Source organism: Sporothrix schenckii (genome assembly GCF_000961545.1).
Source record: "Sporothrix schenckii 1099-18 chromosome Unknown Cont44, whole genome shotgun sequence".
Lineage (NCBI taxonomy): Eukaryota > Fungi > Ascomycota > Sordariomycetes > Ophiostomatales > Ophiostomataceae > Sporothrix > Sporothrix schenckii.
In genome coordinates this window covers 2,629,122-2,647,771 of record NW_015971145.1, presented here as the reverse complement: position 1 = coordinate 2,647,771, position 18,650 = coordinate 2,629,122, and the positions used below count along the sequence as shown (strand labels likewise).

The 18,650-nt window shown below is 29.8% G+C and overlaps 3 protein-coding genes across 3 annotated transcripts; 2 read left to right on the top strand and 1 right to left on the bottom strand.

The window, feature by feature from the left end:
- Positions 1-548: 548 nt before the first annotated feature.
- On the top strand, positions 549-1,832 carry SPSK_09316 (uncharacterized protein; the record flags this gene model as incomplete). The annotated part of the gene is made up of 1 exon (XM_016735891.1): positions 549-1,832. One exon carries the CDS (start codon positions 549-551, stop codon positions 1,830-1,832), a length of 1,284 nt encoding a protein of 427 aa, XP_016587573.1.
- Positions 1,833-2,817: 985 nt separating this feature from the next.
- SPSK_09308 (GTPase NPA3) lies at positions 2,818-4,107 on the top strand (the record flags this gene model as incomplete). The annotated part of the gene is made up of 2 exons (XM_016735883.1): positions 2,818-2,875; positions 2,942-4,107. 2 exons carry the CDS (start codon positions 2,818-2,820, stop codon positions 4,105-4,107), a joined length of 1,224 nt encoding a protein of 407 aa, XP_016587572.1.
- A 256-nt stretch (positions 4,108-4,363) lies between these two features.
- On the bottom strand, positions 4,364-4,606 carry SPSK_10938 (DNA-directed RNA polymerases I, II, and III subunit RPABC4; the record flags this gene model as incomplete). Its single annotated transcript, XM_016737169.1, has 1 exon — positions 4,364-4,606. The coding sequence occupies one exon, from the start codon at positions 4,604-4,606 to the stop codon at positions 4,364-4,366; it is 243 nt and encodes an 80-aa protein (XP_016587571.1).
- Positions 4,607-18,650: the final 14,044 nt, after the last annotated feature.

The window sequence follows — 18,650 nt, the reverse complement described above, 5'->3', positions numbered from 1 at the left end:
ACAAGGTGGTATGGGGGGATCTTGATATGGTGCGCATAACGTAAAACCCCCCGCACACCACCGCTGACTGATAATGTGTTATGTCTTAATGCTTGTTCATCGTCGTCAGTGAGTAAGTATCACATAGTCAAGGTAGGGTTGCACTCATTTACCAGCCTGAACGTCGGTATGCAGATCACCGGCTTGCAAAGTACACATTCTCGTACGCTTCATATATCACTGCCGTCTGGATCGCGCTGCAGTGTCCCTTGTGTAAAGGTGGGATAATAAACGTGGGACAAAAGTTTCCGGCGCAAGCATCGGATGGCTGGTGCAAAATTGGACCCCGTTTTCCCTCGGGCATCTATATATCTAGCTGCAGGAAGCCCGCTGAGGATAACACACCAGTACGTAGGCAGCTTCCAACCGATTCTTTTTCATCCTAACACTTCTACAAAGGAACTCCAGAGGATTTCAACAAGCTTTCGACATTAATATAAAACCACTAACCACCAGCAATCACTTTACCTAAGGGATTTGCATCGGTTACTTATGTGCAAGACCGCAAAATGGAAACTCACATGTCTCGCTCACCGCCGTCCGGCATACGCGTTATCGTTGTCGGGGCGGGCTTTGCAGGTATCGCCGCAGCCATTGAATGCGATCGCAAAGGCCATTCTGTCACGCTGCTCGAAAAGGCCCAGGACGTTGATGAGATTATGCGACTTGGTGATATTATCAGTTTTGACCCCAACGGATCAAAAGCATTTGAGCGCTGGCCAGGTGTGATCGAGGCCATGGAACGCATCGCCCGCCAAACAACATGGTTGGACTTATACCACTACGAAGGGAAGTTCGTTACACGCCAGTCGTTTGCTGGGGAGAAACCCTGGGGCCGGCGCATCAACGGACACCGTGGCGAATTGCACAACATTATTTACAAACACGCAAAATCGCGCGGAATTGACATCCGTCTTGGCCAGAGAGTCACGGACTACTTTGAAAACGACGAACAGGCTGGCGTGGTGTCGAACGGCCAACGCTTCACAGCCGATGTTGTCATAGCGGCCGAGGGTGTACGATCCCGGGGCAGAAAAATCGTCCTCGGCTCTGAAGATAGCCCCAAGTCTTCGGGGTATGCTGTGTATCGTGCGTGGTTCCCGGCCACTGACTTGGCCAAGAATCCAAAGACGCGACACCTCGTTTCAAATGGCGACACGCACCAGGGCTTCATTGGCCCCGATATCCATTTTCTCGCGTCGTCCCTTAAAAATGGTACAGAGTTCAACTGGGTCTTCACACATGTTGATGATGGTAACATCGAGGAAAGCTGGCAGTTTCCAGGAAAAGTGGATGAAGCGCTTGCTTACTTGAAGGGCTGGGCACCCCTTGTACACGAGATCGTTAAGACCACACCACCAGATCGGTTGATTGATCACAAGCTCGTGTACCGGAGCCCCCTACCTACCTTCATTTCGCCTAAGGCACGCATTGCACTCATCGGTGATGCCGCTCACCCTTTCCTCCCCACTTCTATACAAGGCGCCAGTCAATCTATTGAAGACGGGGTCGTTCTGGCCACAACGCTGGAACTAAGTGGGAAACACCGAGTGCCGCTGGGAGTCCGCGCATTTGAAAAACTTCGTTACGACCGAGTCCACCGTGCCCAGGCCACGGGACCAGCGACACGTGAGAGATGGCACCGAGCAAATTGGGACGAAGTTTGGATCCGCCCAGAGCTCATCCACCTTGCCCGTGAACCGTGGCTGCTACATTTTGATGCGGAGTTAGATGCGTATGAAAGATACAATGTCGTCGTTTCCAGCATGGAAATGACCAAAGCTCACATATAACCAAATCTATCATATCATGGAAATTCCAGAACCCAGGCACCGAGCACCACCTATTATTTGCAGCTACATGTCGAGAGTGTCGATTTCACTTGAGCGGCCGCATAATTATTTAGTTAAGAGTTTTGGCAGTTGAGTAGTATTTTATGTGGCTCCCAATAGGTGTACGGGCCCGTACAAATAAGAAAAATATTACATAATCTCAACACGGCTTCTGATTGGTCAATCCACCCGTACAAATAAAATAATAACGTAAGCATCGTTGAAGTTTTTGAATAACATCGCCAAAAACATCGTTAAAAGCATCGCTAAAAGCATCGCCAAAAGCTATGGCCTCCAACCCTCCTCCCGACCTCCTAATCGGAGAGCGTTGTAACACGGCGCCGGCGGTGTACACGAACCTCCCGTACATCGACAGTCCGTACACGGAGGCTCCGCACCAGGCAAGGGCGGGCCGCGGAGGCCATCGCAGCTGAAGCTCGCGCAGAGTATCAGACGGTAATGGCACATATAGAGCGTGTAGATGCAGGGCTACAGAATATACAGGAGAGGTGGCAGCCGCTGTAGTAGGGTATTACGTGGGCACATACTTTATTTAAAGTCTTTTTTTTTTCTATCGTGATGCAAAAGTTCAACAATGCTTACGTTATTATTTTATTTGTACGGGTGGATTGGCCAATCAGAAGCCGTGCTGAAATTATGTAATATTTTTTCTTATTTGTACGGGCCCGTACACCTATGGGGAGCCATTTTATGTTGGCCTGTAAACCGAATATTATGTAAGCCATACTACATGCTAACTACGAGTGGTTCTCTTGTCTTCTTATCGCTATCAAACAATACTGACGCCGCGGGGTCCTCTTTCCTGAAATTCGTCAGTCTTCGTCGCTCCGAAATCAACAGAACCTAAATTCTAAGTCTTCGAATGCATTCAAACATCTATAATATTCCTACTTTAACATACCACTCACACCCCATTTGACACAGCATGGCGCCGACAACCGGCTCTCAAAAACCCACGGCAATCGTCTGCGTTGGCATGGCAGGTAAGGACTTTGTCGGCAAGAAACTATATGGCTCTGTAAGGTATATACTAATGCAAACAAACAAAGGGTCCGGGAAAACAACATTCATGCAACGCATCAATGCACACCTGCATGGGAACCAGGAACCTCCATACGTTATCAACCTCGATCCTGCAGTTCTACATGTGCCGTTCGACAGCAACATCGACATTCGGGACAGTGTTAACTACAAGGAAGTCATGAAGCAGTATAACTTGGGTCCAAACGGAGGCATTTTGACTGCATTGAATCTTTTCTCCACAAAGGTCGATCAAATTTTGAATCTTCTAGAGAAGCGGACCTTACCGGAACCGGAACAGCCAGATAAAAGACCAGTGAAGCACGTCCTAGTCGATACACCTGGTCAAATCGAAGCATTTGTCTGGTCCGCATCCGGGACTATTCTCCTGGAATCTCTCGCCTCGTCATTCCCAACCATCATTGCCTATGTGATCGATACACCTCGGACTGCAAGCACCAGCACATTCATGAGCAATATGCTATACGCCTGCAGTATTCTTTACAAGACAAAGCTTCCCATGGTCCTCGTTTTCAATAAGACGGATATCAAAGACGCAAGTTTTGCGAAGGAGTGGATGACAGATTTCGATGCGTTCCAGGCAGCGTTACGCGAAGATGAGGCAAAAAATGCTTTTGGCGGCGCTGAGGGGGGAGAGAGCATCGGAGGCAGTGGGTATATGGGCAGCTTACTCAACAGCATGAGTATGATGTTAGAGGAATTTTACGCGCATCTTAGTGTCGTTGGTGTCAGCTCCATGACTGGGCAAGGTGTCGACCACTTCTTCGCCGCTGTTGAGACAAAAGCCGAGGAATTCATTCGCGATTATCAGCCAGAGCTGGAAAAACGAAGGCAGGACAGAGAAGATGAGAAAAAAGCGACCAGGCAGCGTGAGCTGGACAAAATGATGAAAGGGCTCAAAGTCGACCCCGGAAGCAACATTTCAAGTAACGACCGCGAGCTTGGTATAAAGGGGGTTGGGGATGGGGAGGATATTACCGGAGGCCTAGATGGTCAAAGTGAGGGAGGTGAGGATGATGACAGCGACGCCGATATCGACGATGACGATGCTGTTGATCCAGACGACGAATACGATCGTGAAGGTTTGCAATCGCGATATGAAGCCGCTCTATTGGACCAGGACCGTGTGGCAGATGCCGCCAGCTTCGCCAAATACTTACATACCCAGAGATAACCCTTTTGGTACGAAAATGTGTATTTTGTATGTAATATTTCCTTTATGAAACCGATTCCACGGTGTACCAAGCGGTTCTATGTCGTCTTAACTCCATGCTCCGAACATGACATAGGAATCATCAAACCCAACCACTTATCTCCACCCCGCTGGTACTGCTGTCTTCGGCGAATATCGATGGTGCCCTATCTATCTTGCTTCAAATTGGACCATTCTACGCGGAGACGGGGCGCGTTAGGTCCATATGTTATGATACTCAAGATCTGATGCGTTGGAAAGGGTTGACTTGCCTCTTCGTGCGTTGCTTGTACAGGACACGGCCACCACATTCCTTGCAGCGAATAGGATCCGTTCTCCGTAGAGTGTTCTTGATTCCACAGTCCGCGCACAGGTAATTCATCTGGGCACCTTCACCGCTCGATTCGAATGCTTTCGGGGCAGAAAAGCCTGCCGTCTCACTGTTTGTCGCTGGCACGACGTACTGTTCTCTTGATGTCATGGCTGGTGTCTATTTTTGGTGACCTAGTGATGTCGATATCTCGCCGTGTGTCCAGCTGGCTTGCAATAGGCAGTGTGTACAAAGAATTTATCCACTCGGTACGAATGTATTAGGTCGACAAAGTTTCGTTTCCTTACGACGATGGCGTTTGGCAGAATCGCTGTATTAGGACTAGTTTGCTGAGTAACGCTAAATTAAAGGCATTGTTTCTTACCGCCTTTACACATTCACGCCTTACATACAAGCTACAATGTTATGGCTGTGGTTGGATAGGTTTTCACGATATTGTTAGTTACTAGATTCTAGGGCGAAGGTAGGTGTGTATTGTAGCAAAGACTAATTCTCACCTTTTCTTTTTAAAATGATGAAGAGAGCCGTAGTATTTAATTAAGGAGAATGGCTTCTCTTTAAAATGTCGGGGCAGGGCCAAGGACAAGCCATCCCGTTGCACGTGACTTTGTAGAGTCACGTGGTTTACGGTCGAAGACTACGAATCGATTACGAAAGTCCCTACCAAAAGTATAGTCTCACCGTCTCAAGCCGAAAAAAAGGTAGAATATATTATTATACAGATTATTTTAAAATAAACAAAAATAAGACGTATATCATAATCGATTCGTAACCGAAAGCCACGAATCAGGTGACTAGGCTTACATAACAGGACGCGGTGTTACTAGTCCCCAACCATACGGTAACGTCACGTTAACTAAAGGCCTTTCTATTTAAATACTAAGACTCTCTTTTTCCTTTTAAAAAGAAAGGGTAAGAATTGGTCTTTATTATAATATATGATTACTTTCGTAATTAAACTACTGTTTTTTATTGGTTAATTTATTATAAAGATTTATTTTATAACTATTTATAATAATTTTAACTTTTTTTTTACGGATAGACTTTTACCATAGTCGGAAAAAAAATCAATAAACTTACTTTTCGTCGGGTTAAACCGAGTTACTTGTTTTATTTACGAGACTTTATAAGTTCTTTTTACGAAAACGTTAATATACTTTTTAAAAACTTTAATTTATGATTAACGGTTAAAGACTTAACCGAATTTTAAGTATTGAAGTAGTAATAATAATATTAATTAATAATAAAAAAGTAGTAAAATTAATGATATTATAAAAAAATCAAGTAAAATTAAATAATAAAAATAAAAAAATCGTTAAAAAAAGTTAACGGTATTAAAAAATAAGTTTTTTTAAACAAAAATTTAATTTTAAAAAATACGAAACGTTAATAAGTTTTTTAATAAAATGAAATTAAATTAAATTAAATTTACTGGTTTTTTATTTTACTTCGTTATTTTAAAAAAAAATTAATAAAATAATAATTTAAAAGGTATTAAAAAACGTAAAAAAGTTATAAATTAAAAGACTTAAAAATACGACTATTATTTAAAGTTTATAAGAATTATTTTACTTTTAAAATTTTAAAATTTTAAATCTTAAAAATAAAAATTAAAATTAAAGTTAAATAGTACAAAATGTAACGGACTAAGGGCCCGAGAGTGGTTAAACGGTACGTAAACCGGTGGCCAGACTACCGGACTTCTAATCAAGAGCCCGTAGGCCGGGGCGTGTGTGTAAAGGAATAGGTGCCTAGGGCCAAAATGGGGTGACCGTAGGTATGGCTCAGTGAAGGAAAAGAATATAGAAGATAAGAATTTAGGTATGCTTAAGTTCCCAAGACTTTCGCTTAGGCGACCATTCTACGATACGTGGCCGCCTACGAAAGGATTCTTATATATTCCTTTTAAGTGGAGAAGTTTACAGAGTTTTTACAGAGTTTTCTTAGTTCCGTCGCTCGTCGCCCTGAGGCGCGTCGGCGACAATAGAACTTGCCAGAATCTTCCTTTTCGCCTTATGTACGATCGGAACTCTGGTTAAGCTTTTAACCTTCCTCGGTTACTTGGGTAAGTTTGGTAGGCGATTACTTGCCGAATCTCTTTCTCCTTACAATTCGAAGGGGGTAAAAAATCCACTATTATAAAAATTAATAAAAACGTTAATAATAAAATTGTTTATAGTAAAAACCTTATTAATAAAAATAGTTAATAAAAACGTACGTTTCGAAAGGTAAGCTTCGGAGGCTTTATTATAAGCAACTGCACTGTGTTTTCGTTTATAATGGGCAACGTAATTCGAACTTTTAAAATTAATTAAAGCGTCGATTTTCGTATCATTACACCTAAATTAATTAATAAATAACCGTTAAAGTAATAAAAAGAAAATATAAAAACTTACTGTGTACAAATAACTTTTATTTGCCTGTCAGTACCCTCCGTAGAATGTGGGACAAGTTCTCATCGAATTAAACCACTTAAAACCATATAAATAGGGCTATTTAAATTGTTTAAAACGAAGTCTGGGTGGTTAGGAGGGATTTTAGGTGGTTTTTCACGTCTTCGAAAAGGTAAAGTAGGAGAAGAAGGTAAAAAAGGTTCTGTTAAAACCACGGATTCGTCGTCGTTAGTAGGCGTAAAACTAACGTCTGAATCCATTTTGTTAGTTTAACGCCGTCCCGGGCGTCGAAAAATAAATAAAAGAAAACAATAAATAAAAAGTAGTTAAAATAAAAAGGAATAAAGGAAAAAGAAAAAGAAAAGGTTAAAGATAAAAAAGAAAAACGAAAAATAAAAACGCCGTAAAGGTTTTATTCATATTAAAAGACTTCGTTAAAATCAGTAAAAAAACAGTGATTAAGATCAGACCAATTAAAAAATACACATAATATTTGGTTAAATTTTTTCGTTAACGAATAAAAAAATCTATACGTGGTATTATTCATAGATACTTTTTAATTATTTAAAATTTATTGTTTACTTTTTTTAAAAAAGGTATACGATACAATATATAATATATTACATATTTAATGTAACTAGGTTGAAATAAATAATTTTTATATAAATACCGTTAAGTTACCGATTTTTTATTAATTAACGAATAAATTTATTTAAACCTTATGTTTATTTTTTAAGTAGTTTAATTTTAATCTTTGGTTTTTTTACTAATTTTAACGAAGTCTTTTCATATAAATAAAACCTTTATAACGTTTTTATTATTCGTTTTTCGTTTTTCTTTTAACTTTTATTTATTTATCCTGTTCCGCGCAGACTCCCTTTACGGGAGTCTGGTATTACATTAAGTCACGCGTTACTTAGTAAAACCGTGTAACGGCTACTTAAAACCTTTTCTCCAACCTTTAGTTCAAGTAAATAGTTTACAGAATCAACAATCATTTATCACATATTATATCACACTATTATTCAAGACCTACGTAACAGTACTACCGGTATTCTTATTATAAGTGGTTGTGGGATAAGTCTTTACGATTGATTAGTTGATGAAAAGTACTGGTTTCGACGGCGAAGGTAGGTGTATATTATAATAGAGACTAATTCTTACCCCCTTCTTCCTTATAAGAAGAAAGGAGTCTTATTATTTAAAAAGAATGGTTTTTCGTAAGTGTGACGTTACCAGGGTTGGGAATTAGTATGTTAGTATTAGTATTTATACTAAAACGAATTTAGTATACTAAATACTAATTTAGTATTAGTATTATTAGTATTAGTATTTTAGTATTAGTATTTGAAAAATTAGTTTTAGTATTTTTAGTATACTAAATTAGTATTAGTATAAATACTAATACTAATTTTTTTTACTTAGTGAAAATTCGTTTATAATAAAAATAATACTTTATTTATATTATATAACGTATTTATTTTAAAAATTAAAAGTATTTATATAATTAAACGTCGTTGTTAAAACCGGTAATTATAATATTATTATAAAAAGTAATTACTTTTACTTCGTATAAAAATAACTTATTTAAAAAAGTAATTTTTTAAAGTGTTAAATTAGGACTTTTTAACACTTTTTATAAAATTAAAAAACCACTTTATTTAAATTACTTTATATACGTTAATAGCAACTATATAGTTTTTATACGGTTAATCGTTACTGTTAACGTTAGTAATAATAGTGTAATTATAAAAAAGTAACGACTTTTATTTCGTATAAAAATAATTTATTTTAAAAAGTAATATTTTAAAATTACAAATTACGACTTTTTAACACTTTTTAAAAAGTTAAAAAACCACTTTATTTAAACTACTTTATATATATTTATAGTAACTATATAGTTTCTATACAGTTAAACGTTACTTTTAGTACCGGTAATAATACTATTATTATAAAAAAGTAACTATTTTTATTTCGTATAAAAATAATTTATCTTAAAAAGTAATATTTTAAAATTACGAATTTAAACTTTTCATACTTTTTAAAAAAAAGGCTTATTAAAAAACCGGTATTTAATTTTTTAACTATTTACCTAGTTATCCTCATTAAATAAGGCATTATAACCACTAATGTCTGGTATTTTCCAATAACGTAATAACATGATTTCTTTAACCGTACTAGGTAAAAGTCGGTTTCTGTTTTTTGTTACCACGTTATTACTTACCGAAAAAACTCTCTCGATAACGGCCGAAGTAGCAGGAATAGCTAAATATCGTCTAGTTAAAACACTTAATACTGGATATTTAGACGAATTCGCCTTCCAGTAATCTAGTGGTTTAACCTAATAAGAAAACCATTAATAATTAATAAAAGGAAATTAAAAAAAGTAATAAAAACGTTAATAAATAAATAAAAACTTACTTCTTGAGCCTCACACTGCTCAGAAAGGTATAATTCGACTTCGTTTAAACGGTTAGACGTACGAATAAATAAATCGTCGTCACTATCACCGTTTTCGTTTACTTCTTCGTCTGTATTAGCTAATTCGTCGAAAGAGGTATTAAAATTAATATTATCACTAATATTAATTTTTATACTCCTTTTTAACCTATATAATAATTAATATAATTAAATAATAAAGTAATAAATAAGAAAATAATAAAATAATAGAAAACTTACAGAATATACTCTTCAAGTAATAAATCTGTTGCCGCTAATACAGACGAAGTATTACCAAACGAAAGGCGACCGTTAGTAGAAAAGTGTCGAATTTTCATTCTAGGATCTAGAATTAAGCTTATAATATAAGCCTTAAATTCTGAAAACCTAGAAGGAAGAAGTTGTCGAGGAAAACATTTTTCGAATTTATTTATCCCAACCGTAATAGCCGAAATAAAATACGTTGAATATTCCTAGTATTTTAATTAATTAGTAAATAAATAAATTAATTAATTAAAACGTATATAAAATATAAAACTTACAAAAGACCGTTGTTGCCTATAAACAGCCTTTAAAGCGTCTAACTTATTAAATATTAAATAAATATCTAATAATGTGCTAGAAAGGATAATATAAGCTTCTCCTTGTAGTCGAACCGTAGGTTTATAAAAAACCTGAAAAACACGAAGTAATTCGTCGATTATAATCCACTCTTCGTCTTTAAAAAAAAGGTCTTTAAATTCGATATTAATAATATTATTATTATTAACGTAAATTAAAGGGCCTTTAAATTCAGAAAAAACGTGGAGTATAATAAACGTCGAATTCTAACGAGTAACGTTATCTTATTAATAAATTAGTAACGAATTTAAATTAAATAATAAATAAAGAAATAAAAACATACCAATTAGTATAACACGGTGGTTAAAAGAAGAGGATAAAGTGTCATTTTCTTTATAAAAATCGATACCTTGTTCGAAAAGGCGTTTAACCTCTTTTGTTTGCCGTGATAAACTCGTTAATCGTCGAATTCGAGGTAATAAAGCTAAAAAAATCATAAAAGGTTAATTATAAAAGGTTAATTAATAATAAAATAAAACGAATTATAATAAAAAACGTACACATTAACTCGTCTGGATTAATTAACGATTTTAACATGTCTTTAACAACGATATTAAATACGCGGGCTGCATTTAATATCGTTATTAAAAACACGGTTATAATCGTGTAAATAAGTCGATTCGAAAAGTGAAAGAACGCTAGTATCATTCGAAGCATTATCCCTAGTAATACGAAATAAAATTAATAAAAACGTTAAAAATTAATAAAACCGTTAAAAATAAATAAAAACGTACCTAAAAACGTATTTAGGATCTATTGAAAATTACTCGAGAATAGTTAAAATAGCGTCATAAATATTTTCACTAGTGTAAGAAATATTTAAAACCTTGAAACCTATAATATTAATATTAATATTAATAATAATAATAATAATAATAATAATAATAATAATAATTAGGGTTACGAAATTAGTATGTAGTATTTAGTATTAATATTATACTAATGTAGTATTGTAGTATTAATTAGTATTAGTATGGCCTTATACTAATTGAAGTATACTAATGTAGTGTTTTTTAGCCTTATACTAATTTAGTATACTACATCAATTTGTGTAGTATTTAGTATACTAAAGTAGTATAATTTTGTTTTAAAATAATAATATAAAACGTTAAAAATAAATTTTAACTTTTTTTAAATATTCGTTAACTAAGACTTATTATATACTATCAAATAACGTTATAATATTATAAAAATAAGTTTTATTAATTTATTATGTAATAATATTATTATATTAAATTATAGTACATTAGTATACTAATTTAGTATTAGTATACACGTATACTACATTAGTATACTAATGTAGTATGAAAAAAATCTATACTACATTAGTATATTAGTACTAATGTAGTATTAATTAGTATTAGTATGGCCTTATACTACAATTAGTATACTAATTCACAACCGTGATAATAATAAATAACTTACCAAGTAACTTATAAATAAGTTTAAATTTAGGATTAATAAAAGAAGCAATTAATCCTAGGTACGAATTCTGTGAATTCGAGGTCCAAAGATCGAAAGTTAAAGAAATAGTACCATTATTCTTTAAATTTCGGTGAATTTCGGTAACGATTTCGTTTCCTTTGGCTTTAAAAGTCGTTTTTAAAATAGTCTTTAACTTTTTTACGGTTAATAACCGGTAAAGACCTTTAAAAGTTATTGAAAATAATAAAATAAATAATTAAAAGTAAAAATAAATAAAAACGAACGTATTTAAAAACGAAAGAAGGTTTTGAAACGAATCGGAATCTATGACGTTAAAGAGAGGTCATTTTTAATAATAAAACGTAAAATTTTATTATTAACCTCGTCTTCTGTTACCGGTTCTGGATTTGTATTCGGACGGGGCCTTTTTCGGGTAGGGAGGTTAAATAACCTATTTACTGATTTGGTCGCCGTAGGAATAGGGAGTAAATCGTTAACTGTAAAATAAATAAAACAAATTAACAAAACGAATAAATAAAAACGAATAAATAAAGTTAAAATTAAAAATTAAATTAAATAAACTTACTTTTCGAAAGTGTTTTTTCTGTAGTTTTATTATAAGTTATTTCGGGGTGGTGTTTTTATAGTAGGCGACGTAATTCGAACTTTGAAATCTTATTAAAGGTTCTGGTTTAAACCACGGCCACACCTTTAAAAGACGTTAAAATATTAATATTTTTTTAAAAAAAACGGTATAAAAATATAATTAATATTAAAAACTTACCGAATACAAATAACCCGAATTAAACGGTCGACACTTTCGTCAGAAAGGGGTAAAAGAATACCACGTATTAATCCATTCGAGATTAAATACACCGATGAACTTTCGTCGTTTAAAACGAAGTCGGGATTAGAAGGGGGTAATTTTTTCTTTTTACTTGGAAAAAGACGTCGAATTGGTGAAGACGGTTCGTAAGGCTCTGTTATAATAGAGTCTTCACCGTATATAGGGCTATACGTATCGTCTGACTCTATTTTGTTAGTTTAACGCCGTCCTAGGCGTCGAAAAAAAATAAAAGAAACGAATAAATAAATAAAGGTTAAAAGAAAACCTAATAAAAGAAAAAGTAATAAGAAAAGATTAAAGATAAAAACATTTTTAAACGAATAATAAAAACGTCGTAAAGGTTTTATTTATATTAAAAGACTTCGTTAAAATCGGTAAAAAAAAACAAGGATTAAAATCAGACTAATTAAAAAATAAACACAACGTTTGGACAGATTTTTTCGTTAACCAATAAAAAAATGGTATATAGCATTATAAGTGGATAAATTAAAACGTAGTATTATTAATGGATACTTTTTAATTATTTAGAGATTATTATTTATTTTCTACGTTTAATATTTAAAAAATCTTTACTTATAAAAATATATATAAGTAATATAATTATATATTATATATTTAACTTAAACATATTAAAATAAAACGTTTTCGTATAATTACCGTGAAATAAAAATTAAAAACTAAATAGTTAAGTTTTATAAAACATAATAAACGTTTTAAACGTACACGTTTTAAAACTAAATTTTTACTTTTTATATTTTATAACCCGAAATATTATTCTTATTTAATGTTATATAGTATAATTAGTAATATATTATATACTTAACGTAAATATATTAAAATAAAGCATTGTTATGATATTACCGTAAAATAATATTAAAAAAGTAAAAAGGTACGTTTTATAAAACGTAGTATTAATTTTTAAACTAATACGTTTTAAAATTAAAATTTTACTTTTTATATCTTAAAACTCGACTTTAATTTATTTCTTAAACGTATAAGGTTATATTAGTAGTACATAACGTATTTAATTTAAATATATTAATATAAAACGTTTTCAAATAATTATTACTAAATAAAAAATTAAAAGTAAAAACTTACTTTTTATAACCCGTAATATACGTTTTAAACAAAACACCTTTTAAAATAAATATATTACTTTTTATACTTTAAATATGGAACTAATTTTAATTTTTAAAGGTATAAGATAAATATAATTATACATTACGTATATAACGTAAATATATTAAAATAAAATGTTTTCGTGTAATTACCGTAAAATAATATTAAATAAGTAAAAAGTTACCTTTTTAAAAACGTAATAAGTAATTTAAACGAACATTTTTAAAAACTAATATTTTACTTTTTTTACATTTTACGTTATAAAACTCGAATTAATCTTATTTATAAGTATAATATAATTAGTTATAAAGTATTAAATATTATTATTTTATATTAATTATATTAATTATTATATTTATTTATTATTTAAAAAGAAATATTATTCTTCTTTATTATTTGTAAAATATAAATTTAAATACTATTAATTTAGTATTTAGTATTAATATTTTAGTATTAGTATTCGAGAAAAAAAATTTAGTATTAGTATTTTTAGTATTAGTATTTTTACTATTTTTAAAAAATAGTAAAAATACTAATACTAAAAATACTAATACTAAATACTAAAATACTAATACTAATTCCCAACCCTGGACGTTAGTGTGTAGTCAAAGACTAGTTACACCGTGGTTTATTATATAAGTCTAGTTACTTAATTCGTAGTCTTTAGTTTTAAATCGATTATAATAATTATCCTTTTTTTTAATAAACTAGACTTTAGTTTTTCTCGTAACTTTTTATATTCTTTTTACTTTTATTTAAGTAAAAAGTGTTAAAAGTTGTAGTTAGTTTATTAATTAAATACGATAGTTCGTTATTTTATATACGAGTTACTTTACAATATTTTATATTATATAATAGTCCGGTTCATCGGTTACCGACGTAATATAAGACTTAAAAGTATTAAATACGTTTAAATTATTTATCGTTAAACGTTAATATTTAAATAAATATTTTTATTTTTAATTAAAATATAAATATTATTTAACGTCGTCATTTTTGTAAAACATATACGTATTTATATAATAAATAAGTAGGGTTGCGAAATTAATATATAGTATTTAATATTAATATAATATTGATGTAATATTGTACTATTAATTAATGTTAATAAGGGTGAATATTAATTGTACTATATTAATGTACTATTTTTTTCGTCGAATACTAGATTAATATATTACAGTTAATATTAATACTACATAATATTACATGTAATATATTATATGTAATATAATATTAATGTAATATATTACAATTAATATACAAATATTACACAGTTTATTTATTCGTCGTTATCTTCGTCGTTAACCAGGGTTGGGAATTAATATTATTACATGTAATATTATTACATATAATATTTTGTAATATTTATAATATTTTATTACATGTAATAATATTACATATTATAAAAACTACATGTAATATTATTACAATTATTACAAAACTATAAAAATAATTTAATTTACTTGTAAATATTTTATTAACTTATTATTTTAGTTTTACTTTAATATATATTATTAGACTATATAAATATATTTTAATTTAAGTTTTGTTTTTTAAAAGTATCGACCAGTCATATTAATTTAACTTATCTTACCTTATTATAAAATTTAAAAATAACCTATTATAATAAATAAACTTATTTCTTTAAAAAAACCTTTAACCAATAATAATAATACAACTTATCCTTATCTTCCTTATCTTTTCACAAAAACCTTCAATTAATAATAATAATACGACTTATCTTTTTTTATCTTCCTTATCTTTTCGAAAAACCTTTAACTAATAGTAATAATACAACTTATCTTTATTTTATTTTTTTTCTTTTTTTATCTTTTTAAAATATAATCATAAATAATAATAATACAATTTATCTTTATTTTATCTTCTTAATCTTTTCAAAAAAAAACCCTAACAAATAATAACAAAATAAGTAATCTTTATTTTATCTTCTTTATCTTTTCGAAAAAAAACTAACGAATAATAATAAAATAAGTTATCTTTTTTTATTTTCTTTATCTTTTTAAATAAAAAACAACGAATAGTAATATAATAAGTTATCTTCTTTAATTTTAATTAAAAACTAATAATAATTTTAAAACAATAATTTAAAAACGTTTTATAAATATAGTAATCACCCCTTTATATATAAATCTTTAAAAAAATCACTTTTAACCACTTTAACCACTTTAACTACCTTTCCTACTTTTACTTTTTATAAAATCCTTTTTATTAGTGTTTTTCTTTATTACTTTTAACGTCCGGGAAAACGTAAAACTAACAAAAAATATAGATTTTAAAACTAGTTTTTTACCTGACGACGATTCGTTAGTAATAACCGAATCTTTTGAAGAGTCCTCACCTATTCGACGTCTTTTTACTTTATAAACGCTTAAAAAACCGGTATAGGACCTAGATTACGTTTTGGACGATTCGAATTCGTCTATTTATTTGATTTCGAATGGTTTAATTCGACGGACTTTATTACCACCACCTACGGAAGGTCACGATCGTTACGTTCACGTTAAATGTACCCAGTAAGTTATTTTATTAATTATTTAACGAATTTTAAAGATTTATTTTAAAACTTTATTAATTATTAACTTATTTTTTAACAGGTGTAATTATAACAAAGACTTATTATTAAATCGATTTCAAGCCTCGAATTTTACGGTTTATTATAAAAAGTATCACCCTTTAATAACTTATAATAAAGTAACAAAGGTAACGTTTTCTACAAGTATGTTTTTTTAATCGTCTTTTAAGATTATTTAAAGTTTTTAACTTATTTTATTAACTTATTTTTATTCCACGAAATTCTTCATAATTCGAATACAAGTCTTTTTACATTACCGTCAAGAAAACGAAATCGAACGAATACGAATTTAAACGACGTATTTAACGAAGACGAAACGTATAATAAAATTTTAAATTTTATTATCGATAATAATCTATCTTTTAATACCGTCGATTCTAATTCGTTTAAAGGTCTACTTTCGTATTTTAACCAGTAGGTTTTAATCCTTTCTTATTAGTTATTATATTTTATTTACTATTATTAAATATTTTTATTAACTTTTTAATTAGGTCCGTGTCGGTTATTAATCGAAAAAAGTTAAAAGATATTTTATCTTTTACTTTTTTAATCCGAAAAAACGAAATTAATAACGAAATTCGTCGAAATATTATACATAATGGCTTTATTTCTGTTACCTTCGATTTATGGTTATCGAATACGAATAATTCGTACATTAGTGTTATTATTACGTATATTAACCTAGAATTCGAACTTATTTATAAGTTAATCGGTAAGTTATTATTTTTATTAATTATAAACGTTTTTTATTATCTATTAATTAAAATTAAATTTTATTATTATATTTAAGATTCGACTTAATAGACGTTAATTATACCGGTGAAAATATTTACGATTATATTATTTCGGTTTTCGAATAATACAATTATTTAGACCTGATGAATATTTTTAGGTTTGTTTTTTTTATTTTAGTCTTTTTTTATTAATTTAATAAGCCGTTTTTTAATATGTTATTTATTTTATTAACGTATTAATAGTATTATACACGATAATACTAAAAATAACGACTTTATAGTAACTTTATTTAAAGAAAGTTACGAAAGTTAGTTTAATATTATTTTTAATAATAATATTAAATACGTTTACCACGTTTTTAATATTATTGTTAATAATATTTTAACCGTACTTTTAGACGTTACCGATAACGACGAATCTCTTTATACGTGTTTTTTAATTTTAATTTTATTATTTTATTATTATTTTATTATAATATTTATTAATTTATTAACTTATATAGTGTTATTAACCCGAATTCGGCGGTTTGTTAATTTAACAAAGTATATAAAACGAATTAAAGTCTTATTTCATTAAGGTATTAATTATTATAAGTAAAATTCGACTCTTCTGTACGACTTTAATTAAAAAGTTATCCTTATAGGTACGTTTTTATTAATTTTATCTTTTAAATTATTATATATTTAAAACTAATTATTATTATTTAATTAAAAAACCCTAGATTCGAAAACACGTTAAAATTCAACGTTTTTAATACTACACTCTTTTTACGTATTAAAATATGTATTAATATTCGTAAATATTAATACCGATAATACCGAATTTAAGGATTTATTTTTACACGACGACGAATGGTTTTTCGTTATAAAGGTTATACGGATTTTATAGGTTTTTTATAAACCTTCGATTTGTCTCTAAAGAGAGGTGTATATCACACTTTTTAACGCTTTATTGGATATACATAATGTATTTAATAAATTAACCGTTTTAAAGAATAACTACGCTTTTAAAACGGTATGTTTTTATATTTGTTTTATTATTTTACTTTATTTAAATTATATTTTATATTAACTTTTTATAATTCTTTAATAGGATAATTATTCTGAATATTTTTACGAGGTTGTTTCTAAAGGTCTTAAAAAGTTTTTAAAATATTATCTACGGCGTTTTACGGTTATACGATTACGTTATTATAAAGTTTTCGTTATAGGTTTTATTTTAAATCCTAGGATAAAACTTCGTCACTTTTAGTTTGGTCGTTTATTTTTCGATTCGAATTTTGTAGTTACGGTAAAAAGTATTCTTTTAAAAGAGTATAATTCGTAAGTTTTATTAACTTTATTATATTACGTTTTTTTAATTATTCGTTTTAATTACTTTTATTAAGTTTTATTAATTTTTTAACTTTTATTAATTTTAATAGGTTAAAAAATGAATTGTAAATTAATATTAATAATATTAATTCGAATTTATCTTTTAATGAATTAACTAATTTAAAAGAAAACGAAGACAACGAAAATAACAGTGACGATGATTTATTTATTAGATTATCGAATCGGTTAAATAAAGTCGATGTTTATTTTTTTAAATAATACGAAGTTGTAAAGGTATGTTTTTATTTTATTTTTATTTTAGTTATAATATAATAATTATTATTAACTTTAATTAATAGATTTTACCACTTAACTATTAAAAGGTTAATTCAATTAAATTTCCAATTTTAAGTGTTTTAAGTAAACGGTATTTAATTATTCCGGCGTCTTCTAGTACTATTAAACGTGTTTTTTCAGTAAGTAATAACGTGGTTACGAAGTTAAGAAATAGACTTTTATTTAATACGGTAAAACAAATCATATTATTAAAGTATTAGAAAATACCGGACTTAAACGGTTATAACAGTCTTTTAAAAGAAAAGGACGTATTAGAATAATAAATACCTTTTTAATAACTTTATGGTTTTTTAAACTAATTAATTACATTTTATTTTAATTCTTTTAAACGATTAATAATTATACATAACTT